This window comes from Plecotus auritus, assembly GCF_963455305.1.
Source record: "Plecotus auritus genome assembly, chromosome: 4".
NCBI lineage: Eukaryota > Metazoa > Chordata > Mammalia > Chiroptera > Vespertilionidae > Plecotus > Plecotus auritus.
The window spans coordinates 60,341,554-60,363,390 of NC_137775.1; the positions used below are offsets into that span (position 1 = coordinate 60,341,554).

Here is a 21,837-nt window from a genome sequence, read left to right on the forward strand (position 1 = left end):
TAAGATCCAAGAGGCATACATTAAGGAAAAACAACAAACAAAATGAATTTCCCAACAACAGAATCATATCATAACAGAATGTCACATATAAATAAGCAGGTAGGAAGGAAAGTCAGAGACCGGTTTTAGTTTATGTAGGATAATTCTGGATATATTTAAATTGATTGAGGGTTAGTAATGATCATTTCATATATGAAGATTGATATATTTAGTAGGACCAATAAAAGTTTTAGGATTATTAGGTGGTGAGAAAAATTGTATGAAATCGTCCCGATAATATATTTTTTCTTGGCTGAACAATAATAAAAAAGCAACTGAAAAAAAACAAGGGCAACTCCACAAATCCCGGATTTAGGTAACAAACATTGTATGCCAGAAATTTTAAAATCTTTATTGTAAGATAGTGCCACTGTAACTATATAATTTCATTAATATTTTCGTTAATTTTTGCTACAAATATTTTAATATTATAAACTTGAAAGCTTTTGAATTACTGATTTTGCCATAGATGTTTTGCAGGAGTTTAAGAATGTTACTAGTGCCAGATTAAAATCATTATAATTCTATTCAATGTCATAGAGTAATAAGCATTATGAATCTAGAAAAGATTCTGTATTTCAAGAAGAGCATGTAAAAAACCTAGTGTATACATATGAAAAGGACCAGTGAATTTTAGATTATAAACATGTGGCTACTGAGCACTTGTAATGTAGCTGATCTGACAGAGGCACTAAATTTTTTTTTTAAATATATTTTATTGATTTTTTTACAGAGAGGAAGGGAGAGGGATAGAGAGTCAGAAACATCGATGAGAGAGAAGCATCGATCAGCTGCCTCCTGCACACCTCCCACTGGGGATATGCCTGCAACCAAGGTACGTGCCCCTGACCGGAATTGAACCCGGGACCCTCCAGTCCCCAGGCCAACGCTCTATCCACTGAGCCAAACCAGCCAGGGCTAAATTTTTATTTCAAGTATTTTTGAAAAAAATTTAGAATTTGAACAAAGATGTGCTGAAGTGCAAAATACACACTGAAACTTTGAAAACAGTGCAAAAAAGAAAGTAAAATATATAATATTTATATTACATCAATTTTATGATTACATTGAAATCATAATAAATTATCTAGAAAGGCCTAAATAAAAAATATAATTAAAATTATTTTTTCCTGTTTCTTTTCTCTATTTTAAAAGTGACTACCAGAGTCCTGGTCAGTTTGGTTCAGAGGTTTGTGCATTGGCATCCGCCTGCAGACCAAAGTGTCTCAGGTTTGATTCCCAGTCAAGGGCATGTACCTTGCTTACAGGTTCAATCCCTGGCCCCGGTCAGGGATCATGGGGGAAGCAACCAATCAATATGTCTCTTTCACATCAATGTTTCTTTCTCTTTCTCTTTCCCCCTCCTCTCTTCCTTCCACTCACTAAGAAAAAATATCCTCAAGTGAGGATGAAAAAAATAAATAAAAGTGGCTACCAGAAATTTTAAAATTTCATATGTTGCTGGCATTATATTTCTATTGAAAAGTGCTGATAAAAACAGTTAAATTGCATTAGAGCCAAAGCCTACATAATGGTCTACTACCATACATTTGGATCTATGCAAGATTCACTACATCATTTGGTATATGACTTTACTCATATATTGTGCTGCTTTGAAGAAATAAACAGTTGACCCTTGAACAACATAGGGAGAGGGGAAATGTCAACCCCCTGCCCTATAAACAGTTGAAATACATGTATAATTTTTGCCTCCCCCCAAAACTTAACTACTACTAGTAATAGCCTACTATTGACAGGAAACCTTACAGATAACAGAAACAAGTCTATTAGCACATAGTTTGTATGTTATAAGTATTATATACTGTGTTCTTACAATAAAGTAAGCTAGAAAAAAGAAAATGTTAAGAAACCATAAGAAAAATGCATATACAGTATTGTACTGTATTTTTAAAAAATATATTTTTATTGATTTCAGAGAGAAAAGGAGAGGGAGAGACAGACAGAAACATCAATAATGAGAGAGAATCATTGATTGGCCACCTCCTGCATGCCCCACACTGGGACCGAGCCTATACCTGGGCATACACAGGGAATCAAACAATGACCTCCTGGTTCATAGTTAGAAGCTCAACCACTGAGCCACGCCAGCTGAGCTATACTGTATTTTTGGATAGTGTAAGTTTGCACCATCTGTCAATACCTACATCAACATTATCGTATATAATGCAACACATTGTAGATCTTATAGATATTAATAACATTAGACATCAAAAATGAAAAGATAATGTGAAGAAGAAAATCATAATTATCTACTGGTATAATAATTCATACATTGATAACAAAGCAGCATCAATACCACTGCTTTATGGTAGCTTAGAGTAATCGATATGATTGCTGCATGGTAGCCTAGCCTATATACTAATGAATAAATCACTATAAAGTTTTATGGCATACAGTATTACAAAATACAGAAGTGGAAATATTGTTACATTTTTTAAATAAAACTACTTACCTCTGATGATTGGCTGATAAGCAGTTTCTTCAATTACAGGAAAGGAGCATAATGTAAGTAATGTAATTGTTTGAAAGCAAACATAAAACAGTAAGAGAACGTATTACTAATTTTATTAAATATTATTCACCTTATGCCTATGTAAGGATAAGCTATCCACTTTCATACAAGTCATCCACACAAGGTTATCATACAGTTGTCGTACAGTTATTAGATTTTCACATGAAGACACATACACAATAGATAAGTTTATAAACTGCATGACATGATGATTAGTTACTATTCATTAATTGGACATGGAACATCATAAATGTCTTCATCCTCGTCTTCACAGTGAGTAGGCTTAGGAGGAGGAAGAAGAGATGTTTGTCTTGCTGTTTCAGGTGTGGCAGAGGCAGAAGAGGTGGAAAGGGTGGAAGGGATGGAAGGAGAGGTAGGGAGGTTGGTAAAACTTTACAGAAATACATTGTAATTTCTGACCTTTTCATTTCTCTAAAAATGTTTCCATACGGTACCAATCCTTTCATCGTGTGCTTTATTTAGTTTTAAGCACCTGTATCATAGAAGGGCCTGAATCATAAAAGAAGTCAAGTGCAGTCTTAAATAAGTGGAACCCTTGTGCCACACCATCTAATGTCAATTTGTTTTCTGGCACTGCTTCTTCTATCTCCTTCTCCTCCTTATCTGGCATTGGTAGTTCAGAGCACTCATCTCCATCAAGTTATCTTCCGTCAATTCCTCTGGTGTGGTGTCTATTTGTTCTTGAATTTCTCCAAGATCCATAGGTTGAAACCCTTCACCACCCCCCCCCCCCATTGTACCATATTCACAATATCTTTCATGATTTCCTTGATTGACTCTGTCTTAAATCCTGTGAAGTCACTCACAACATCAGGGAACAGTTTTCTCCAGCAGAAATTTACTGTTTCAGGCTTGATGGCTTTCACAGCTTTTTATATAATGATGGCATCTTCAATGGTGTAGTAACATTCATGATGTTCTATCAAGGTTCTCTTCTCTTCCATAGCATTGACAATTCTTGCCATTGAGTAACCTGTGTAATGGCCTTAAAGGCCCTTATGATCTCCTGACCTAAAGGCTGAATTGGAGACATTGTGTTTGAGGGCAGTAGACACTTCCAAGGCTTTTCATATTGAATGGATGGGGTTCTGGGTAGTCAGAGGCATTGTCCAATATCAAACAAACTACTAGTAAAAGGTAGTCTTTTACTGGCAAGGTAAAGGACAAAGCAGCGATGGAACCAATGCAGAGAAAGGGTTCTCGTTTTTCAAGTCTTCTTGTTGTACAACGAAAAGACCGGCAGCTGGTGTTTATCTTCCTCCTTAAAGGCTCAGGTTTCAGCAGCTTTATAGACAAGGGCAGTCCTGATCATAAACCTGACTGTATTTGCACAGAGTAATGTTAGCCTATCCCTTCCTGCCTTAATGCCTGGTGTTCACATCTCTTCCTCAGTAATAAATGTCCTTTGGGGGTGTATTTCCCCAGAATAGGGCACTTTCGTCTGCATTAAAAACCTGTCAGGCAGGTATCCTTTCTCCTCCATGATTTTCTTAATAGCATCTAGGATCTCATCTGCTGCCTCTTGGTTGGCAGAAACTGCTTCTGCTGTTACCTTGACATTTTTAAACCAAACCTCTTTCTAAAATTATTCTCCAGCTTCATGGAAGGACCTGGAGAGTATTATGCTAAGCAAAATAAGCCAGTCAGAGAAAGATAAGTATCACATGTTCTCACTTATATGTCATATCTAATGAACAAAATAGATCCAGAGACATAGAAGCATGGAACAGACTGTCGAATCTCAGAGGGAAGGCAAGGATAGATGGCTGGGTGGGAAGAGATCAACCAAAAAACTTGTACGCATATATTCATAATCCATGGACACAGACCATAGGGTGGGTAAAGGCCTGGGGCAGGGAGGTGGACTAGAAGGGGACAATGAAGTAAAAAGGGGACGTATGTAATATTTTCAACAATAAAGATTTAAAATAAACAAATAAATAAATAAATAAATAAATAAAATTATTCTCCAGCTTTAGAGCCTTCACCTTCCTTTCACTTTTATTTGTCACATAATGACTTCACTTGACTCATATTAGATTCCAGAGGTATGCCTTTCTTATAGCAATCTTGCACCCACATAAAAACTGAATTTTCAATAAGAGTTAAGATATTTGCAAGGTTTTTGCTCCTGCTGGCACAGGTATAGTGGCTGCTTCACAGATTTCCTTTTTTCTTTTAAACAATGGTCTTAATGCTGGATTCATTTATTTTGAAATGGCAGGCAACCACAGCTGCAGATCTCAATCTACGAAACATACCAAGCAAGTCAATTTTGTCTTGTAATGTCATGACTTTTCTCTGCTTCTTGGGAGCACTTACAGTATCACCAGTGGCATTTTCTATGGGTCTCATGGTGTTATTCAAGGCTTATGGTATTGCACTAAACATGGTAAAAGATACGCAAGCACTATGAGATCACTTTTTTACTTCAATATGCAATTTACTGCAGACAAACTGCTTACACAGAGATATTAGATGATAAGCATCACACAGCATTTTAAATGGATACTTGCAACACTTGCGCTCACTGCAAGAGCAACAGGATGTGGCTATGAAATTATTACAGTAATACAGTATGTACTAGAATTAATTTTATCACTTATGTTTATTTTTGTGTTTAATTCTCCAATTAATATATGATAAAACAATCCCCATTATTTGCTACATTACTGAAATTATAACAAAAATATCCTGAGGATATTTTTTCCACTGATTTCTAGAGTGGAAGGGAGTGAGGAGGGGGGGAAAGAGAGGGAGGGAGGGAGGGGGAGAGGAAGAGAGAGATGACAGACACATCTATTGGCTGCCTCCTGTACATGACCAGCAACTGGGGATGGGAACCCACAACCTGGGTATGTTTCCTGACCAGGAATCAAACATGCCACCTTTGGTGTATGGGATGATGCTACAACAAACTGAACCATGCTGGCCAGGCCATTGGAGAGTAAGTATTGATAAATTTTAACTTTTTAATAATAGATGTATATATTTTATACATTCATGACATATCTAACTTTTGCCTAATTTTGTCATTTCTAAGCTACAGGTTCATCTGTGAGTTTTTTCAAATTGTTGCAAATCTCCCAAAATTTTATATTTATTGAAAAAATCTGCGTATAAGTGGAACTACACAGTTCAAACCCATGTTATTTAAGGGTCAACTATAACTGGTCTAATAGCAAAATTAACAACTAACATTACCTTTTTGTCTTCCCATTCTTTGACTGAGTTGTTCTGCCCACTTGGAAACTGTAAAACACCTCCAGTGCTGGCAGCTAACAGTGGAGGCTGAACTTTGCTGAGGATCTTTGAGCAGAGCCTGAGTGAATCTGTGAGTTCAGACAAGTGCAATGTCTGGAGATGGCTTGTCAGGGCAGAAACCATCCTGAGCAGCAATTGGGGCAAGTGTTCTGTCTGGATTTCAATATAAGTCTCCTGAAAATAAAAGTGAAGTGACAAAAGTTTAAATATATAATCCAAAAGTTATATTATTTCATTGATTTTAATCTATATAAAAAAGGAAATATTTTTTACTCATCTATAATATTTTATATGTATCATGCTCTTAATTAATATTTCATAATCATTTTATTATTAGTGATAAAAAGTTTATATTCCCAAATTCTCAATTTAAGTATTTCAAAGCATATATGATAAAACAATCCCCATTTTATTTGCTACATTACTGAAATTATAACAAAAGTGAATACAATACAAACAGGCTGAATGTCATACCTGACACAGCACCCTCATACTTCTAGTAGGCTTCAAAATGAGAAAGCAAAGAATTTAGGAGAGAAAAAGGGAAAAGATTCCCAAAAGTTGTCATTTAATAGATTCATTAATGAATATAAATACATTATCAGACTATTTTACACTAAACATTTAAGATTTCAATAACATGCAATTATGAAGTATATTCCATGTATTATATAAGACTTGTACATGTATCATATATATGTGTTACAAGACAAAACACTTGGAAAATTTTAAGAAAAAAAGCTAAGCCAAAAGGGAAAAAAAATTAATATTAAAGATAAAATTTATTTGAAGATAAGGTTTGTCTTCAACATGAAGTATCTAAACTATATTAGTAAGATTTCCTCAATATTTTTTTTACCAAGGTCACCTTACCAAAGAAACTATATCCAACAAAAAATCCACCAGGAGGCAGAAATTGGTCAGCTGTAACTCAGATGACTCACTATCTCCAGGCCCAGTCTGAAGTCTGGCATGCATTGTCCTCCTAAAGGCACAAAATTCACTTTATCAAGTATACTATCAAGTGAAATGAACATGTGACAACATCATTTTTTTTAATGAGGGTCAATTCAGCAGTGGGACACACACAGTAACATTCTTATGATGAAGTATATTCCCAGGAAACCACTGTACCTCTATGTGGAAAATTACCAGAGCAAGACTCCTAGGTTTAACCTCTCTCTATAACTCCCATGCTGTATTTCCAAGTGTTCTGGATGGATTTCACTTTTGGGGACTTATTTCCTACTAGTGGCCCAGTGCACGAAATTCATGCACATTAAAAGGGAATTAGAGGAAATAATTTAATATTGCTATTTGCCCCTTCTCTATAATAGAAGTGTCAGAGATGAAAGAAAATTAGTAAAATGTACATGAAAACCTTCCTCCTGTCAGAGTCTGGGGCACACAACAACACCCAGAGTCAAGTCCCCACCCACCCACATGCACCTCAAAATCGCGTGAGACCCAGACCCAGCTGGCCCCCGCCCCCATTGGGCTAGATCCAGACCTGGCCACTCCCACCCTTGTCAAGCCCCGCAAGCAGGGGATGTAGCCTCAGGTCCCCTGGCTCGGCGCCAGGACGGAGGGCATGGGGTAGGGGGCATGCCTTGAGGTCCCCCGTCAAGCCCTGCCCAGACCGGGGTAGGGGGCGTGCCTTGAGGTCCCCCGTCAAGCCCTGCCAGGTGGGGGACATGGCCTGAGGTCCCCCATCAAGCTTCGCCAGGCGGGGGCGTGCAGCCTCAGGTCCCCCAGCCCAGCACTGGGAGGGGGGCACAGCCTCAGGTCCCCCATCAAGCCCCACCAGCAGGGGGGTGCAGCCTCAGTCCCCCGTCAAGCCCCGCTGGGTGGGGGGCACGGCCTGAGTTCCCCTGACCCAGCACTGGGGGTGCACCTTGAGGTCCCCTGTCAAGCCCTGCTGGGTGGGGAGCACGGCCTGAGGTCCCCTGTCATGCCCCGCCAGGCAGGGGGGCACAGCCTCAGGTCCCCTGGCCTGGTGGTGGGGCAGGGGGCGCGGCCTGAGGTCCCCCGGCCTGGCGCTGGGGCAGGGGGAGCAGCCTGAGGTCCCCTAGACCAGCACCAGGATGGGGAGCGCACCTTGAGGTCCCCCATCAAGCCCTGCCAGGCAGGGGGTGTGGCCTCAGGTTCCTTGGCCTGGCGCCGGGGCGGGGGTCATGGCCGGCGGTCCCCTGGCCTGGTGCCAAGGCAGGAGGTGCGGCCTGATGTCCCCTGTCAAGCCCAGCCAGGCAGGGGGGCGCAGCCTCAGGTCCCCTGGCCTGGTGCTGGGGTGGGGGACGCGGCCTGACGTCCCCCGTCAAGCCCCCCCAGCAGGGGTATGCAGCCTCAGGTCCCCCGTCAAGCCCCGCTGGGCGGGGGGTGTGGTCTGAGGTCCCCCGGCCTGATGCCAGGGTAGGGGACGTGGCCTTAAGTCCCCTGTCAAGCCCCACCTGGTGGGGGATGCAGCCTGAGGTCCCCCAGCCTGGCGCTGGGGTGACGGGAGCAGCCTGAGGTCCCCTAGCCCAGTACCAGGATGCGAAGCGCACCTTGAGGTCCCCAGTCAAGCCCCTCCAGGCGGGGGCATGGCCTCAGGTCCCCTGGCCTGGCGCCTGGGCAAGGTGTGTGGCCTGAGGTCCCCCAGCCTGAGGTCCCCTGTCAAGCCCTGCCAGGTAGGGGATGCGACCTGAGGTCCCCTATCAAACCCTACAGGGGCGGGGGAAGGGATAGCCTCAGGTCCCTGCTAATTGCTCGTTAAGGCTCCTTATGGGAACTTGGCCTCAGCTGTGGGTGCAGCCATCTTTGTGACAGAGTGATGGTTAATTAACATATTCCCTCTTTATTAGGTAGTATTGTTCCCACTACAGATATCATCTCCTAGTTAAAAAGGATTATTTGTTGCTTTATTTCTCACTTCAGGGCCTTTGTTGATACACACTTGTCCACCTGGACTTTCACCCTCCCTCAACCTCATTCTCTCATATACAGAATGCATCTGTCCTTCAAGATTTAAGATCAAATGTTACCTCCTCCAGGAAGCCTCTTCTGATCCAAGCAGTAGAGATCATTACTCCAACATTCACCCAAATCATATTAATCCTATATGACCATCTACTGCCCTACACTCTGAAGACACAAGTGAAGAAGAATATGGTACAGCCCTAACCAGCAAGAAATATAAACATATAGCCAAAACTGGTTTGGCTCAGAGGATAGAGCGTCAGCCTGCGGACTGAAGGGTCCCAGGTTCGATTCCAGTCAAGGGCATGTACCTTGGTTGCGGGCACATCCCCAGTGGGAAGTGTGCAGGAGGCAGCTGATCGATGTTTCTCTCTCATCGATGTTTCTAGCTCTCTATCCCTCTCCCTTCCTCTCTGTAAAATATTAATAAAATATATTAAAAAAAAAAGAAATATAAACATATAGATAAATAAATGTAATAAAGTGACAGTATAGGAAAAGTTGATTCTGATGAGAGACTAGAGGGAGTCATGGAAGGCTACTGAAAAGGGGGTGACCTCTATATAGGACAATACCAGACGGGCAAAAGACAAAAAATATGTTTTAAGAAATAGAGTAAGTGCAGCATGAAAGTTAATGTATGTGCAGGGAGTAGTCCAAGTTACCTAAAAAAGGATGGATGTGTTATGTTTGTAAATGAGAAATGAAAGCCAGGTGGCAAAAAGACACTCATAATTCCTTGGCATTCCTACCACATTTTAATCTCTCTACTAAGGCATTTGTAAGATTTAATTTAATACTAAGAATATGTATGTGCATGTCTTACTTGTTCTTACTACAAAGTCTTTGAAGACAGGGACTAGATATGCCTAGCTTAATGCTTTTCTACTGGGTGCTCAGTATCTGAATCAGTAAATGTACAATTAATGTATCACATCAGCATTTATAGTTTCAAAGACTTCCAATCCCAAATTCATACAGGCTTACTTTGTGACTATCCTATATAATAAAAAGCTAATATGCAAATTGACCAAACGGCAGAATAACCAGTTGCTTTGATGCACACTGACCACCAGGGGACAGACGCTCAATGCAGGAGCTGCTCCTGGTGGTCAGTGAGCTCCTACAGGGAGAGTGCAACTCAGCCAGAAGCCGGGCTCATGGCTGGCTAGCGCAGCAGCAGTGGCGGGAGCCTCTCCCATCTCCGTGGCAGCGTTCAGTATGTCCGACTGCTGACGGGCCTAAACTGTCAGTCAAACATCCCCCAAGGGCTCCTGGACTGCAAGGGGTGCAGGCCGAGCTGAGGACCACCCCCCCACTGAGTGCACAAATTTCGTGCACCGGGCCTCTGGTATGCTCCTAAGGCTTGAGAGGTTAATCTGGTAATGAGAGAATTTGAACTACATTTCAGACAGAGATTCTACTTGGGTTCACTAGTGTTCTTGGGTTTTCATCAAGAGCATTTTTTAAACTTTATGCCCAGCAGTGGTTCTCAACCTTTCTAATGCCGTGACCCTTTAATACAGTTCCTCATGTTGTGGTGACCCCCAACCATAAAATTATTTTCGTTGCTACTTCATAACTGTAATTTTGCTACTGTTATGAATCGTAATGTAAATATCTGTGTTTTCCGATGGTCTTAGGCTCTACAGCAGCGGTTCTCAACCTGTGGGTCGTGACCCGCACGTTGAGAACCGCTGGCAGAGTAGCCTAAGACCATCGGAAAACACAGATATTTACATTATGATTCATAACAATATGAATCGTAATGTTATGAAATCGGAAAACACAGATATTTACATTACGATTCAAAATTACAGTTATGAAGTAGCAACGAAAATAATTTTATGGTTGGGGGTCACCACAACGTGAGGAACTGTATTAAAGGGTCACAGCATTAGAAAGGTTGAGAACCACTGCCTAGGGGGTGAAGGGCTTTTATTACTCAAGTGACAATATAGCTGGTTCTATGGCTTTAAAAAACACAAATGTGACACTAAGGAATTTCTGTTATTTAATGTGGGAATCATTTTGGGAATGTGTTCTAAGGCAGCAACCAGAAATATGCTATTTTCTCTACAGCAAAAAACAAACTGGATTAGTATAGATTGGAGAGGGAACATTTTTCATATATGCTGGTGACTGAATAACTTACCTCTGAACTATTCAATTCTAAGATTATATGATCAATAACTCTATATTCTAGAATAACAAGGTAGAGCCAGATTATGGCTATTAAAATATATATATATATATATATATATGTATATACACACATATATATATAATAGTTGTAAATAGTAGTGATAAAATGTACAAAAAAAATCTTTCCATTAGATTGAAGAACTTAAAAAACAAACAAAGGCTGGCTTTGAATGCTATTAAATTAAAATGAAAGAAAACAGTTTAACATACCTACAACATTCTTCAAACCAACGTGCCACATAATCCCACATATAATAAGGCTCAAAGGAATTAAAGAGAAGGTTGGCAGTTTTAATCAGTTCTGCTGTTTTCTTATTTTCCCTTAATTTACTAAAGAAGGAAAAGAAAAACTAATAAATATTAGCATTTACATTTTTTCAAATTTAAATTTTAGTACAATGTTGTTAGGGTGTACATATTCCTAGGCAGTTGTTAGAACACTTGCATGTAAGAAAATTGGAACAAATAATTTTTATCTACTGCCACTCTCTTATTGCATTCTAAGTAATTATTTTTCCAAATCTGAGTTTTCATAACTCAACTGTATGATCAAAGATAAAAAATTAGGCTTGCATAAGAAAAAACAGCTGCCCTTCCAGCAAAAGAACAGGAAATTTTTTTGAACTATTTTGAGTATCTGACTCTTAATTTGACATTAAATTACCTTGTTTACCTTGGCATATATAAATTGAGTAGTGATTTGATTTTGACAGCCTTAAGTCTGAAGTAACTTTGTCTGCTTTCCTGTAAGATTTACTTAAGAAAGGTTAAGTTTATTTGTTAAGTTTAAATCTAATATTCTTAGCTTGAAAAACAAAACAGCAAAAAATTAATACTGTATATAGCCATTATTACTAAAGTCCTATCAGGGAAAATAACTGTTATTGCAAGTGAGAATCCTTTAGCTTACTAATTACCCACTTTACCTATCTCCTGCCACCCTCCTTACAATAAAAATAATCATTTTTATATATAGCGAGGTACTGTCAGTGCATCTAGCAAGTTTCGAGACATATCCCCACATTAAAGACTAATTAAATACTCTACAAGACAATATAAATTATCAGACAGAGTACAGAATAAAATAATGTACCAGTTTAGTCAATATTAACTTCTCAAACAAAAATTACAGGATGTTATATTTACTAAAAAATTAAAAACTGCCTATTATTATGTTTTAATATATAAAAGTATGTTTTTGGGAAAGCTCAGGTTATCTCAGTTTTACCAAGGAGACACTAATGAAATAAAAATTAAGAGAAATTGTAGTCTTAGAACCTTTGTCATATTACAATGAGACTTCAAAGTGGTATGCTGCTTAAAGTAGAAAAGAAATTTAAAAAGTAAGATTTGGTCAACATGTATCTATCACTGACTTAGAGAGGAGGACATGCTAATTTTATATGAGTTATCCTAGGCATTAAAAAATGTGTTTAGCCCTGGGGCTCCTGCAGGAGGCAACCAGTCAATATGTCTCTCACAACAATGTTGTTGTTTTTTCTCTCTCTCCTACTCCCCTCTCCCCACCCCTTCCTTTCCCTCACTCTAAAAATCAATGGAAAAAATATCCCCAGGTGAGGATTAAAACAACAACAAAAGTGTTTATATATACCTGAAAAAGAAATAACCCCAACTTAAAAAACAGTTCTTTAAAAAACATCTGGTACCCTTTGATTCACTTAACTCTGTGTTCAAGTCATAAGTCATGCGATGCTTAATTTTTTGGTAATCCACCTGCTTAATTGAGCATGATCCTTGCTGAAGGGTGGTTCCATCTGAAGATCCAATTCTGCTTTGCACTGAGAATACAATGTTCTAAATACTTCAATTAGGACATCTTCTAGAATTACAGGTCCTAAAATTAATATACATATTAAAGACAGAATTAATTAGAATTGGCAAATCATGATTATCTAAAAACTGGCCAAAGTAAAGAATGCTTTAAAACAAGTACTTTTTTTGCCGAAACCGGTTTGGCTCAGTGGATAGAGCGTCGGCCTGCGGACTGAAAGGTCCCGGGTTCGATTCTGGTCAAGGGCATGTACCTTGGTTGCGGGCACATCCCCAGTGGGAGGTGTGCAGGAGGCAGCTGATCGATGTTTCTCTCTCATCGATGTTTCTGGCTCTCTATCCCTCTCCCTTCCTCTCTGTGAAATATCAATAAAATATATTTAAAAAAAAATAATAAAAAAATAAATAAATAAATAAAACAAGTACTTTTTAAAGTGAATTAATTGGGGGTGACAGTGGTTAATACAAGTAAACAGATTTCTAGTATACAATTCACCTGTATATGCATTGTATTGTGTTGTTTACCACCCCAAGTCAAGTCTCCTTCCATCACCATTTATCCTCCCTTTACCCTCTCTTACACCCCCTTTCCTTTCCCTCTAGCAATCACCGTACTATTGTCTGATTCCCAGTCTTTTTTTTCTTTGCTTAATCCCTTCATCCTCTCTCACCAGCCCCCAACTCCCTCTGCCTTAACAGCTGTCAGTCTTAAAACAAGTATATTCTTTTACAATAGTTTCTTTTTTCCCCGAGAAGCTAAACTAAACTTCACATTTTGATAACCTAACAATAAAATAGTAAATAATTGAGCAAATGTTTATTTAACTTTAGGCTGACATAACAGAAATTACAGAATCAGGGAAATTGGTTTTGTCAATTAATAGTTGTTACTTTGGAAAATTTAACTTCTTTGAGTTTTAGTTTCCTCATCTGGAATGAGGATAATAATACCAAGCTTACATAAAGGTTGTTAGGGTCATGAAAAATATTTATATGGTGGGTAGCATAATTCCCAGGATATAATCATTATTCAGTAAATGATAGTAATATTACTACTATCTTGAATTAATTTAAGTAATATAAGAGGGAACACGGCTAACCTTTATTGCTATAATAGACAGCAATCTCCTTAAAAAAAATCCTGAGCTTCAATATATTAGTGCATAATAGCTAAAATAAGCCCTCAAAGCCATTGATACAACTCATTTTAAATTTTTTATTTTTACTTTTAAGAAATTAGGTACTATGTTATTTCATTTTTTGTGCTAATATTTATGCTTTTTATTAATTTTTGTCCTAGGTGCCATAACTAACTTCCCAATAGACTGATTATATAAGAAATATATAATGAAGGAAGGGAAAATACACAAGACAAAGTGAGTGTGGGGAAAAAAAGTTGAGGGATACAACCCAAGTACTTTTGCTCAAGTCCTTGAATACTGTGAACTATAAGACAGCTATGCCTGGCTAGTGTGGCTCAGTGGTTGACTACTGACCCATGAACCAGGAGGTCATGGTTTGCATTCTGATTGAGGCACATGCCTGGGTTTTGGGCTCAAACCCCAGTGGTGGGTGTGCAGGAGGTAGCCAATCAATGATTCTCTCTCATCACTGACGTTTCTATCTCTCACTCTCTCTCTCTTCCTCTCTGAGATCAATTTTTAAAATAAGCACACATATTTACAAGACAGTCATGACATATCATAAATGTTTCAATTTCAGTACCTTAATAAGGATTAAGAAAACTTTAGATAGCATCTTTAAAATGACTTCTCTGCTACACACACAGATAACATACCAGTTGGATACATATCTACCTTTTAAAATCTTGAGTGAATGTTAGGTAAGAAATTGTTAAGAATGTGTATTTAAAAGTCACCTCAAAATACAGCAATTTTTCTAAATAACAACTTTGCCTTATTTTTATTATGAAAGAATACAAAACGTGATCTTATTACCTAGCTCAGGTTTGTCCAGTAAACTGATCAAAATACGAAAAGGTTTTAGATCCTGTGTTAAAGTGGTCTCTTCTCCAAATCCATTCATGTGTAAGATTCCCACCATTGCCTTTAAAAAGAAAAAGCACACTAGTCATTTAAATAAACAGTTTTCAAATATTTTTTTCAAAACAAAAATATTTTTAATACAACCGTATGTAATGGAGATTTACATCGCCTATTGCTTTTTTGAAGCTTTTAATGAAGTTGGCTTTATCCTTCCACTAAGGGGAAAATATGTTACATTCGTTTTTCTTGAGAAGAAAAAAAGTGCTTACATTTTTTTCTAGAAAAAAAGTGGAAAGTTAAAGAAAATCTAGAAAAAATAAAGTTGAGTTATTTGATTGATTGCCCAAAAGATAAAAATATTTCTATTTAAGATAATCAATGTGCACCAAATTATGCCACATCATATGGTAGTATCTGCCAGTATACAATTATTTTCCCATTGGTGACTCCAGACCATCTATATTCTTATAACTTCCTTCATTTTAAAATGCTTCAGATACAGTATACTATGTATTTTCTTATTTTATTTTGAGATATCCTGAATAAATTTGATGCAAAAATAATATAAAATCAATCTATAGTTCATTTTAACATTTCCATTACAAAAATAATTTTACCAAACATTTAGATTCCCGTTGCTACCCAAATTTCCTGGGGCTTCAGAGGAAATAACACAGATCCTGGCTCATTTTTGGAAAAGCTCCAATTTTCACAGGGCAGACAGGTGAGAAGCTGCAACTATGTTTTAATAAAGTCATGAAAACAAACTAAAAAAAATAAAAAAATCTCTGGACTTACACAGAAGTGAGTCAATCTTAAGATTATTTATTCATTTTATTGTGGTCATTTGCTTATTATCGTCACTCAGGAAGTTTGTGAGCCTTGTCTCTACCTCTTCAATTATGAATTAATCCAATTAAGGTAGAACCTTGTCTTACACTTGTTGAGCAACTCTAATGGTCAGAGAGTAACCAAAATGAAAATATTAATTACCTGGACCAACAATTCTTTTGAAAAGGTAGTAAAATAGTAAGTGGCATGTTCTTCAGGATTACTGTGTCTTGTGCTTCTGGGTCCTATGATAGCACCGTTGTTATCAAAACCTCCACAGAAATAAATTGCAAAATAAATTAAAATTCTCAAAACTGTTGTTCACTAACACCAAAACAGCAAATATCTCAAAACTAAACACTTACCGATTAGTAGCCCAATCAATGTCAGCAAGAGAGATCATTTTAGATAGTTTAATAAAGGAAAACCATTTCAATATGGAAGTGAGTATCATAGTATTCTTTCAGAATTATCCTATATTTTTCTTTACAGAAATCTTACAGTGAAATAACTGCAGAGTCAGAAAATTAAAATTAAGTGATATTGTGTCTGACTCCAGGTGGTAATGAGTTGTGAAGACAGGGCAAGCACTGACGAAAAGTATGAAGAACAACAAAGTGTGCATGATGCTTTTTTGCCTGAGTGAGAGACTGGTACCATGTGTGGGTCAGTAGTACTAGTCCTGATTCCTTTGATGACTTAAAAATTTTAGGAATTAGGGGAATAAAGGGAGGGAAAGTGGGAGACATCTATAATACTATCAACAATAAAAAATATATAATTTAAAAATTTTAGGAATTATGTCTTTATTTTGATTAAGTTATTCTTCTTTGTCTACATGTTTATAGAACAATCTCAACTTATAAGGGCAGAAAAAGCTTATCAAAGGGATCATGACTTATGAATTAGCCTCTTCAACTAAGAAGCATTTGAAATTTCTTCAAATACACAATAGTGTTTACATTTTAATTGTCTATTTAAGCAAATTTTTTTAGTTTCTTCATTTAGGACATACATACAACTTGATAATATTTATGTATAGCAAACTTTCCTCCATCTTTTCCCAGCTAAGACCACACATGAAACACCTACCTAGAAGCCATGCATAAAGTCTTCGGTTCAGAGACATGTCCCTCCTTAGTACTACATGAAGGGCTGCTGACAAGATCCTGATCATGTCTGGTCGAGTGGCCTGAAAAAGTTAGGAATGTGGTTGTATTTAATCACATATAAAAACATTATTTTTTCCTCTTTAAAAAACAAAACACACACCTTACAATACATTCAGAACTTTATTTTATTAAAGGAAACCTGGTTTTAGCTATAAAAAAAAAAAAGTAAAGTTAAAAGAAAGGTAAAAGGAAGCCTGTTAATTGATGTTAGGTTTTTTCGTTTGTTTTTTTTTCTTTCTTTTTTATCTATTTATTGTTTTTATAAATATTTTTGAAAGTATTACATATGTCCCTTTTTTCCCCCATTGCCCTCTCCTCCCCCTCCCCGCCAAGCCTTCATTACTCTATTGTCTGTGTCTATAGGTTATGCATGTATACATATGAGAATTGATAATATACTAAATAATCAATTTAGAATAGAAGCTTGGAGTGTGAGCATTAGAAAGTAACTTGAAATCAACTAGTTAACAATCACTCTCGAATAAAAAACCAGAGTTTCACAGGGCCTAAGTACTTAGCCTAATGTAAAAGCCTGGTTAGTGCCCTAGTTGAAGAAGTGACCTCCCTTTAATCACAAACTGGTGACCATTTTACTACACCATGCTTCTTGACAGTATTAAAAAGGGATTCACCCTTTTTGTTTGTTTTAAAGGAATCTTAGAGAAATAATTGAGATGTTACAAAATACAAATCATCAACAGCTGTCCAGTTACAGTCACTCATCAAAACACAGATGTTTTCCATTAACCTAAGAAACTCTCAAAGTGTGATTCCCGGACTCTAAGGGAATCTCTAAGACCCTTTCAGGAGGTCCATAAGGTAAAAACTAGATCAGAACAATAGCAAGATGTTCTCTGTTTTTTTTTTTTTTTACTATGTTGTTATTTGCTCTGATCATGTGATAGGGGGTAAAACTGCTGGCATCTTAGCAAGAAAGAAAGCAGTACAGCAGTGGCATCCACTACACTTGTAGTCAATGTATTTTTTTTAGTGCCATATACTTGTAGTACAATAAAAAACAAAACAAAACAAACATATCCAGTTTCACTTAAGAATGTTGTTGAAGCAGCAGAAATTTACCTTATAAAATAGTGACCCTTTTAGTACATTTTTAATATTCTGTGTAATAAAATGGGAAGTACACATAACACACTCCTGTGTATACTGCAGTATGATGGATGTCTCAGAAAACTCACTTGTATGACTGAATTTTGAACTGACCTAACAGATTTTTTCACAGAATACCACTTTTACCTGAAAGAATGATTGACACAAACTATGATTATCATGCTTAGACACTTGAAAGACATTTCCTCAAAAAAAAAAAAAAAAATTTAAAAAATAGCCCTAGCCAGTTTGGCTCAGTGGATAGAGCATTGGCCTTTGGACTGAAGGGTCTCAGGTTCAATTCCGGTCAAGGGCACATGCCCGAGTTGCGGGCTAGATCCCCAGTGGGCGGGGAGGGGGGGGGCAGGGTGCAGGAGGCAGCCAATCAATGATTCTTTCTCATCATTGATGTTTCTATCTCTCTCTCCCTCTCCCTTCCTCTCTGAAATCAACAAAAATATATTTAAAAATAAGTAAAGTGAGCCTGTCAAGAAAAACAAATTTTTTAAAAAAATTAAAGAAAAACAATTAATAGTCATTATTACCAATAAAACGTAACCTTCCAAGAGAAAATATGAATTTTGAAAATTCTGTATTTGGCTTAAAATTGCACTGTGTTGAATTGAATTGGCTTGAAAGTTTCCCAATACTTAAAAGATTTTACTGATGAGGTCAGTAGTGACAGTTATAAATATGAGTTTGTTATTGTATTATGAAATGTGTTAACATTTGGAAGATCTGCATAATTCAGTAAATCCACATTTTCCAAATAATCAATTATAATGTCACAAAAGAATGTATGGCTAATAAATATGTTAAAAGTGCAAGACAGACCAGTGGATTTTAATGAAACAGAATATTAAAAAGTTCACTGAAATGGTTTTAGATTCCATATTGCATCTAATTTTTTAAAACTATAGCTTGCTGAGTTTTGGTGTAGTATCAAAGAAGAATGTGCTATTTTAACAGAAAAGACTACTGAAACACTCCTTTTCCCAACACTCCATCAGTGTGAGATCAGATTCTCTCTATATACTTAAATCAAAAGAAAAAATCAAAAAAGATTAAATGCAGAAATGGATGTGAGCATTCTGCTTTCCACTAGTAGGCCAGACATGAAAGAAATTTGCAAAAATATAAAGCAATGCTACTCTACTAATTTTTTTTTTTACTGTTTTGGAAAAAAAGTGTAATGGGGTCTTGAAACCAAAGCATTTGAGAACTGTTGATCTATCTTTCAACATCAGATATGTAGATTTAAATAATGTCACAAAATTTTTAAAAGTACAGAGTCTCCCAATCTTACTACTCTTAAAAAAGTAAAAAGTCATTTCTTGGTTACTATTGACATATTTCCAATATAAAAAATTATAATCTCAATTAAAGGTTAGTGCTAGAGACTAACATTCCATAAAGTAAATAAGAGTCAAACAACTTAACTGCTAAAGCTCCTAAGAGCAATCATTCTTTTGGGATAAGATAATGAAGTCACAATTACAACGAATGCTTCTAAGTGTCTACTGCATGCAAGACATAGAAAGAGGAAAAGTGGAGAACAAGGATGACTTTTTCATGATCCTTATTCTCAGGAAATCTAATGGTTTGGTACAGAAATGGAAGAAAGGGTGTTAGAATTGGATCTGGGTAAGGCATTCCTTTTAAAAGACATTCAACATAGCTGTTATTTTCATAATACAAACTAGAGGCCCAGTGCACAAAATTCGTGCACTCGGGGGGGGGGGGTCATCCCCTCAGCCTGGCCTGTGCCCTCTGGCAGTCCAGGAGCCCTAGGGGGATGTCCAACGGACAGCTTAGGCCTGCTCCCCGCAGTCAGACATCCTTAGCACTGCCGCAGAGGCAGGAGAGGCTCCTGCCACTGCCGCTGTGCTCACCCCCGTGAGCCTGGCTTCTACATTGAGCATCTTCCCCCTGGTGGTCAGTGCACATCATAGCGACTGGTCATTCCACCATTCAGTCAATTTGCATATTAGCCTTTTATTAATAGGATTATAGAAGGTAAGACTTAAAAAAATCTTGGTTGGTAGGGATACAGAGGTAGTGGAGTAATATTGAAGAAAGCTCAGGCTGAAAAAAGATTGAGAAACAGTGGTCAGTGAAATTACAATTAATTCTTCTCAATTTAAGTCTAGATGGACTTATTTTCTCAAATATTATTGAGTCACCTATCAGTATACTGAAGGACTAATAATATTGAATGTTTGCAAGGGAAGAAAACAATGGGAAAGTTTAAGAGCAAAGGTCAATAAAGGGACATAATATTTTAAGCTTTTGAACCACATACATTTCTTTGGCATTTTCTTCTTTATTTTCTTTTGTGGGCCTTTAAAAAAGTAAAAATTATTCTTATCTTGTGGGCTATTCACCAGCCATATACTAGTAAGTTTAGACTACATTAAGATGTCCCAGGGAATGTTCCTATGAAAATCCAGAGTGAGCCCTGGCCAGTTTTGCTCAGTGGATAGAGCATCGGCCTGTGGACTGAAAGGTCCCAGGTTCGATTCCAGTCAAGGGCATGTACCTTGGTTGCGGGCACATCCCCAGTAGGAGGTGTGCAGGAGGCAGCTGATCGATGTTTCTCTCTCATCGATGTTTCTAACTCTCTATCCCTCTCCTTTCCTCTCTGTAAAAAATCAATAAAATATATTAAAAAAAAAAAAAAAGAAAGAAAAGCCAGAGTGAAATAAGGGCCATTGATTTAAGGAAGGAAAGATTCCAAATAGAAACTGGGAGTGATTTATGTCCCAGTGAGGGACAGTATTGGCAATGAAGTATAAAATTCTTCTATTATTGCTAAATCAATTTCAAAATTAATAAATAAAGAAAAAGTTGAGCATGCCTGATCATAATAAAAACTCACTAGTTATCTACTAACTACAGTTCTTTAAAAAAGCCTCAAATTATAGCTTTTTCTGCTAATGACTTTTAAGAAATAAACTTACATTTCCAACGTAGAAATTCTCTTATTACTTTTGTTAGACATGTAGTTCACCATTCTGAATGCTTACATACAGCTAAATCATTCTGCATTAAGGTTTACAACTCAAAAGAATTTATATGACTTCTTTAAAAAATGAGGATACTGATTAAATTAAAGTTCCAGCAATTAAATGACTTGTTAAATTAGTTGCTCCCATTTGTGATAAAAGTTCTAGAAGATATCACTGTGAATCATTATTTGCAAAGGTCTGACAATCTCAAAATCACCAAACCAAGAAAAGGTAAGAGGACAGAGGTAACAGCTGGGTAGAAGGCCTGGGTTCAGAGTCCTGGCGCATTCACAACTAGCAATGAGTATTTCTGGCTTATTATAGGTTAGAACTGTTTTTAAAGGTATGAAATGACATATTTCAATTAACATATTCTTATCCAAATCAACAAACCTTTTTTCTTTATAATTTTCACAAGTTCCACTCCTTGAAAAGGAACTTGTTTTCCATGTACTTACTAGTTTATAAAACAAAAGAATCCAACTTAAAAAACTACACATCATAAATTCCGATTTTACAAAGAATGCCTTATATTAATACTGGAGGCCCAGTGCACAAAATTCGTGCACTTAGGGGGGGGGGGGATCCTCTCAGCCCAGCCTGTGCCCTCTCACAGTCTGGAAGCCCTCAGGGGATGTCCGACTGATGGCCATTGGACATCCTTAGCGCTGCCACGGAGGCAGGAGAGGCTCCCATCTCCCACCACCGCTGCCGCTGCACTCGCCAGCCATGAGCCGGGCTCAGGGCTTCTGGCTGAGCGGCACTTCCCCTGTGGGAGCGCACTGGCAACCGGGGGGCAGCTCCTGCATTGAGCGTCTTCCCCCTGGTTGTCAGTGCGTGTCATAGCAACCAGTCATTCTGCTGTTCAGTTGATTTGCATATTAGCCTTTTATTATATAGGATCA

At 37.6% G+C, this 21,837-nt stretch overlaps 1 protein-coding gene across 1 annotated transcript in view; it reads right to left on the minus strand.

Moving 5' to 3' along the window:
- The window catches only part of DOP1A (DOP1 leucine zipper like protein A), a 113,602-nt gene that overhangs the window by 52,457 nt on the left and 39,308 nt on the right, over positions 1 to 21,837 (minus strand). The window contains exons 8-16 of the mRNA XM_080667086.1: positions 16,738 to 16,837; positions 15,808 to 15,917; positions 14,767 to 14,875; positions 12,752 to 12,872; positions 11,228 to 11,347; positions 6,731 to 6,842; positions 6,332 to 6,361; positions 5,798 to 6,031; positions 2,513 to 2,539 (exon numbers count right to left, since the gene is read on the minus strand). Coding sequence (XP_080523212.1) covers positions 2,513 to 2,539; positions 5,798 to 6,031; positions 6,332 to 6,361; positions 6,731 to 6,842; positions 11,228 to 11,347; positions 12,752 to 12,872; positions 14,767 to 14,875; positions 15,808 to 15,917; positions 16,738 to 16,837 — 963 coding nt within the window. The remainder of the gene's footprint in view (positions 1 to 2,512; positions 2,540 to 5,797; positions 6,032 to 6,331; positions 6,362 to 6,730; positions 6,843 to 11,227; positions 11,348 to 12,751; positions 12,873 to 14,766; positions 14,876 to 15,807; positions 15,918 to 16,737; positions 16,838 to 21,837) is intronic.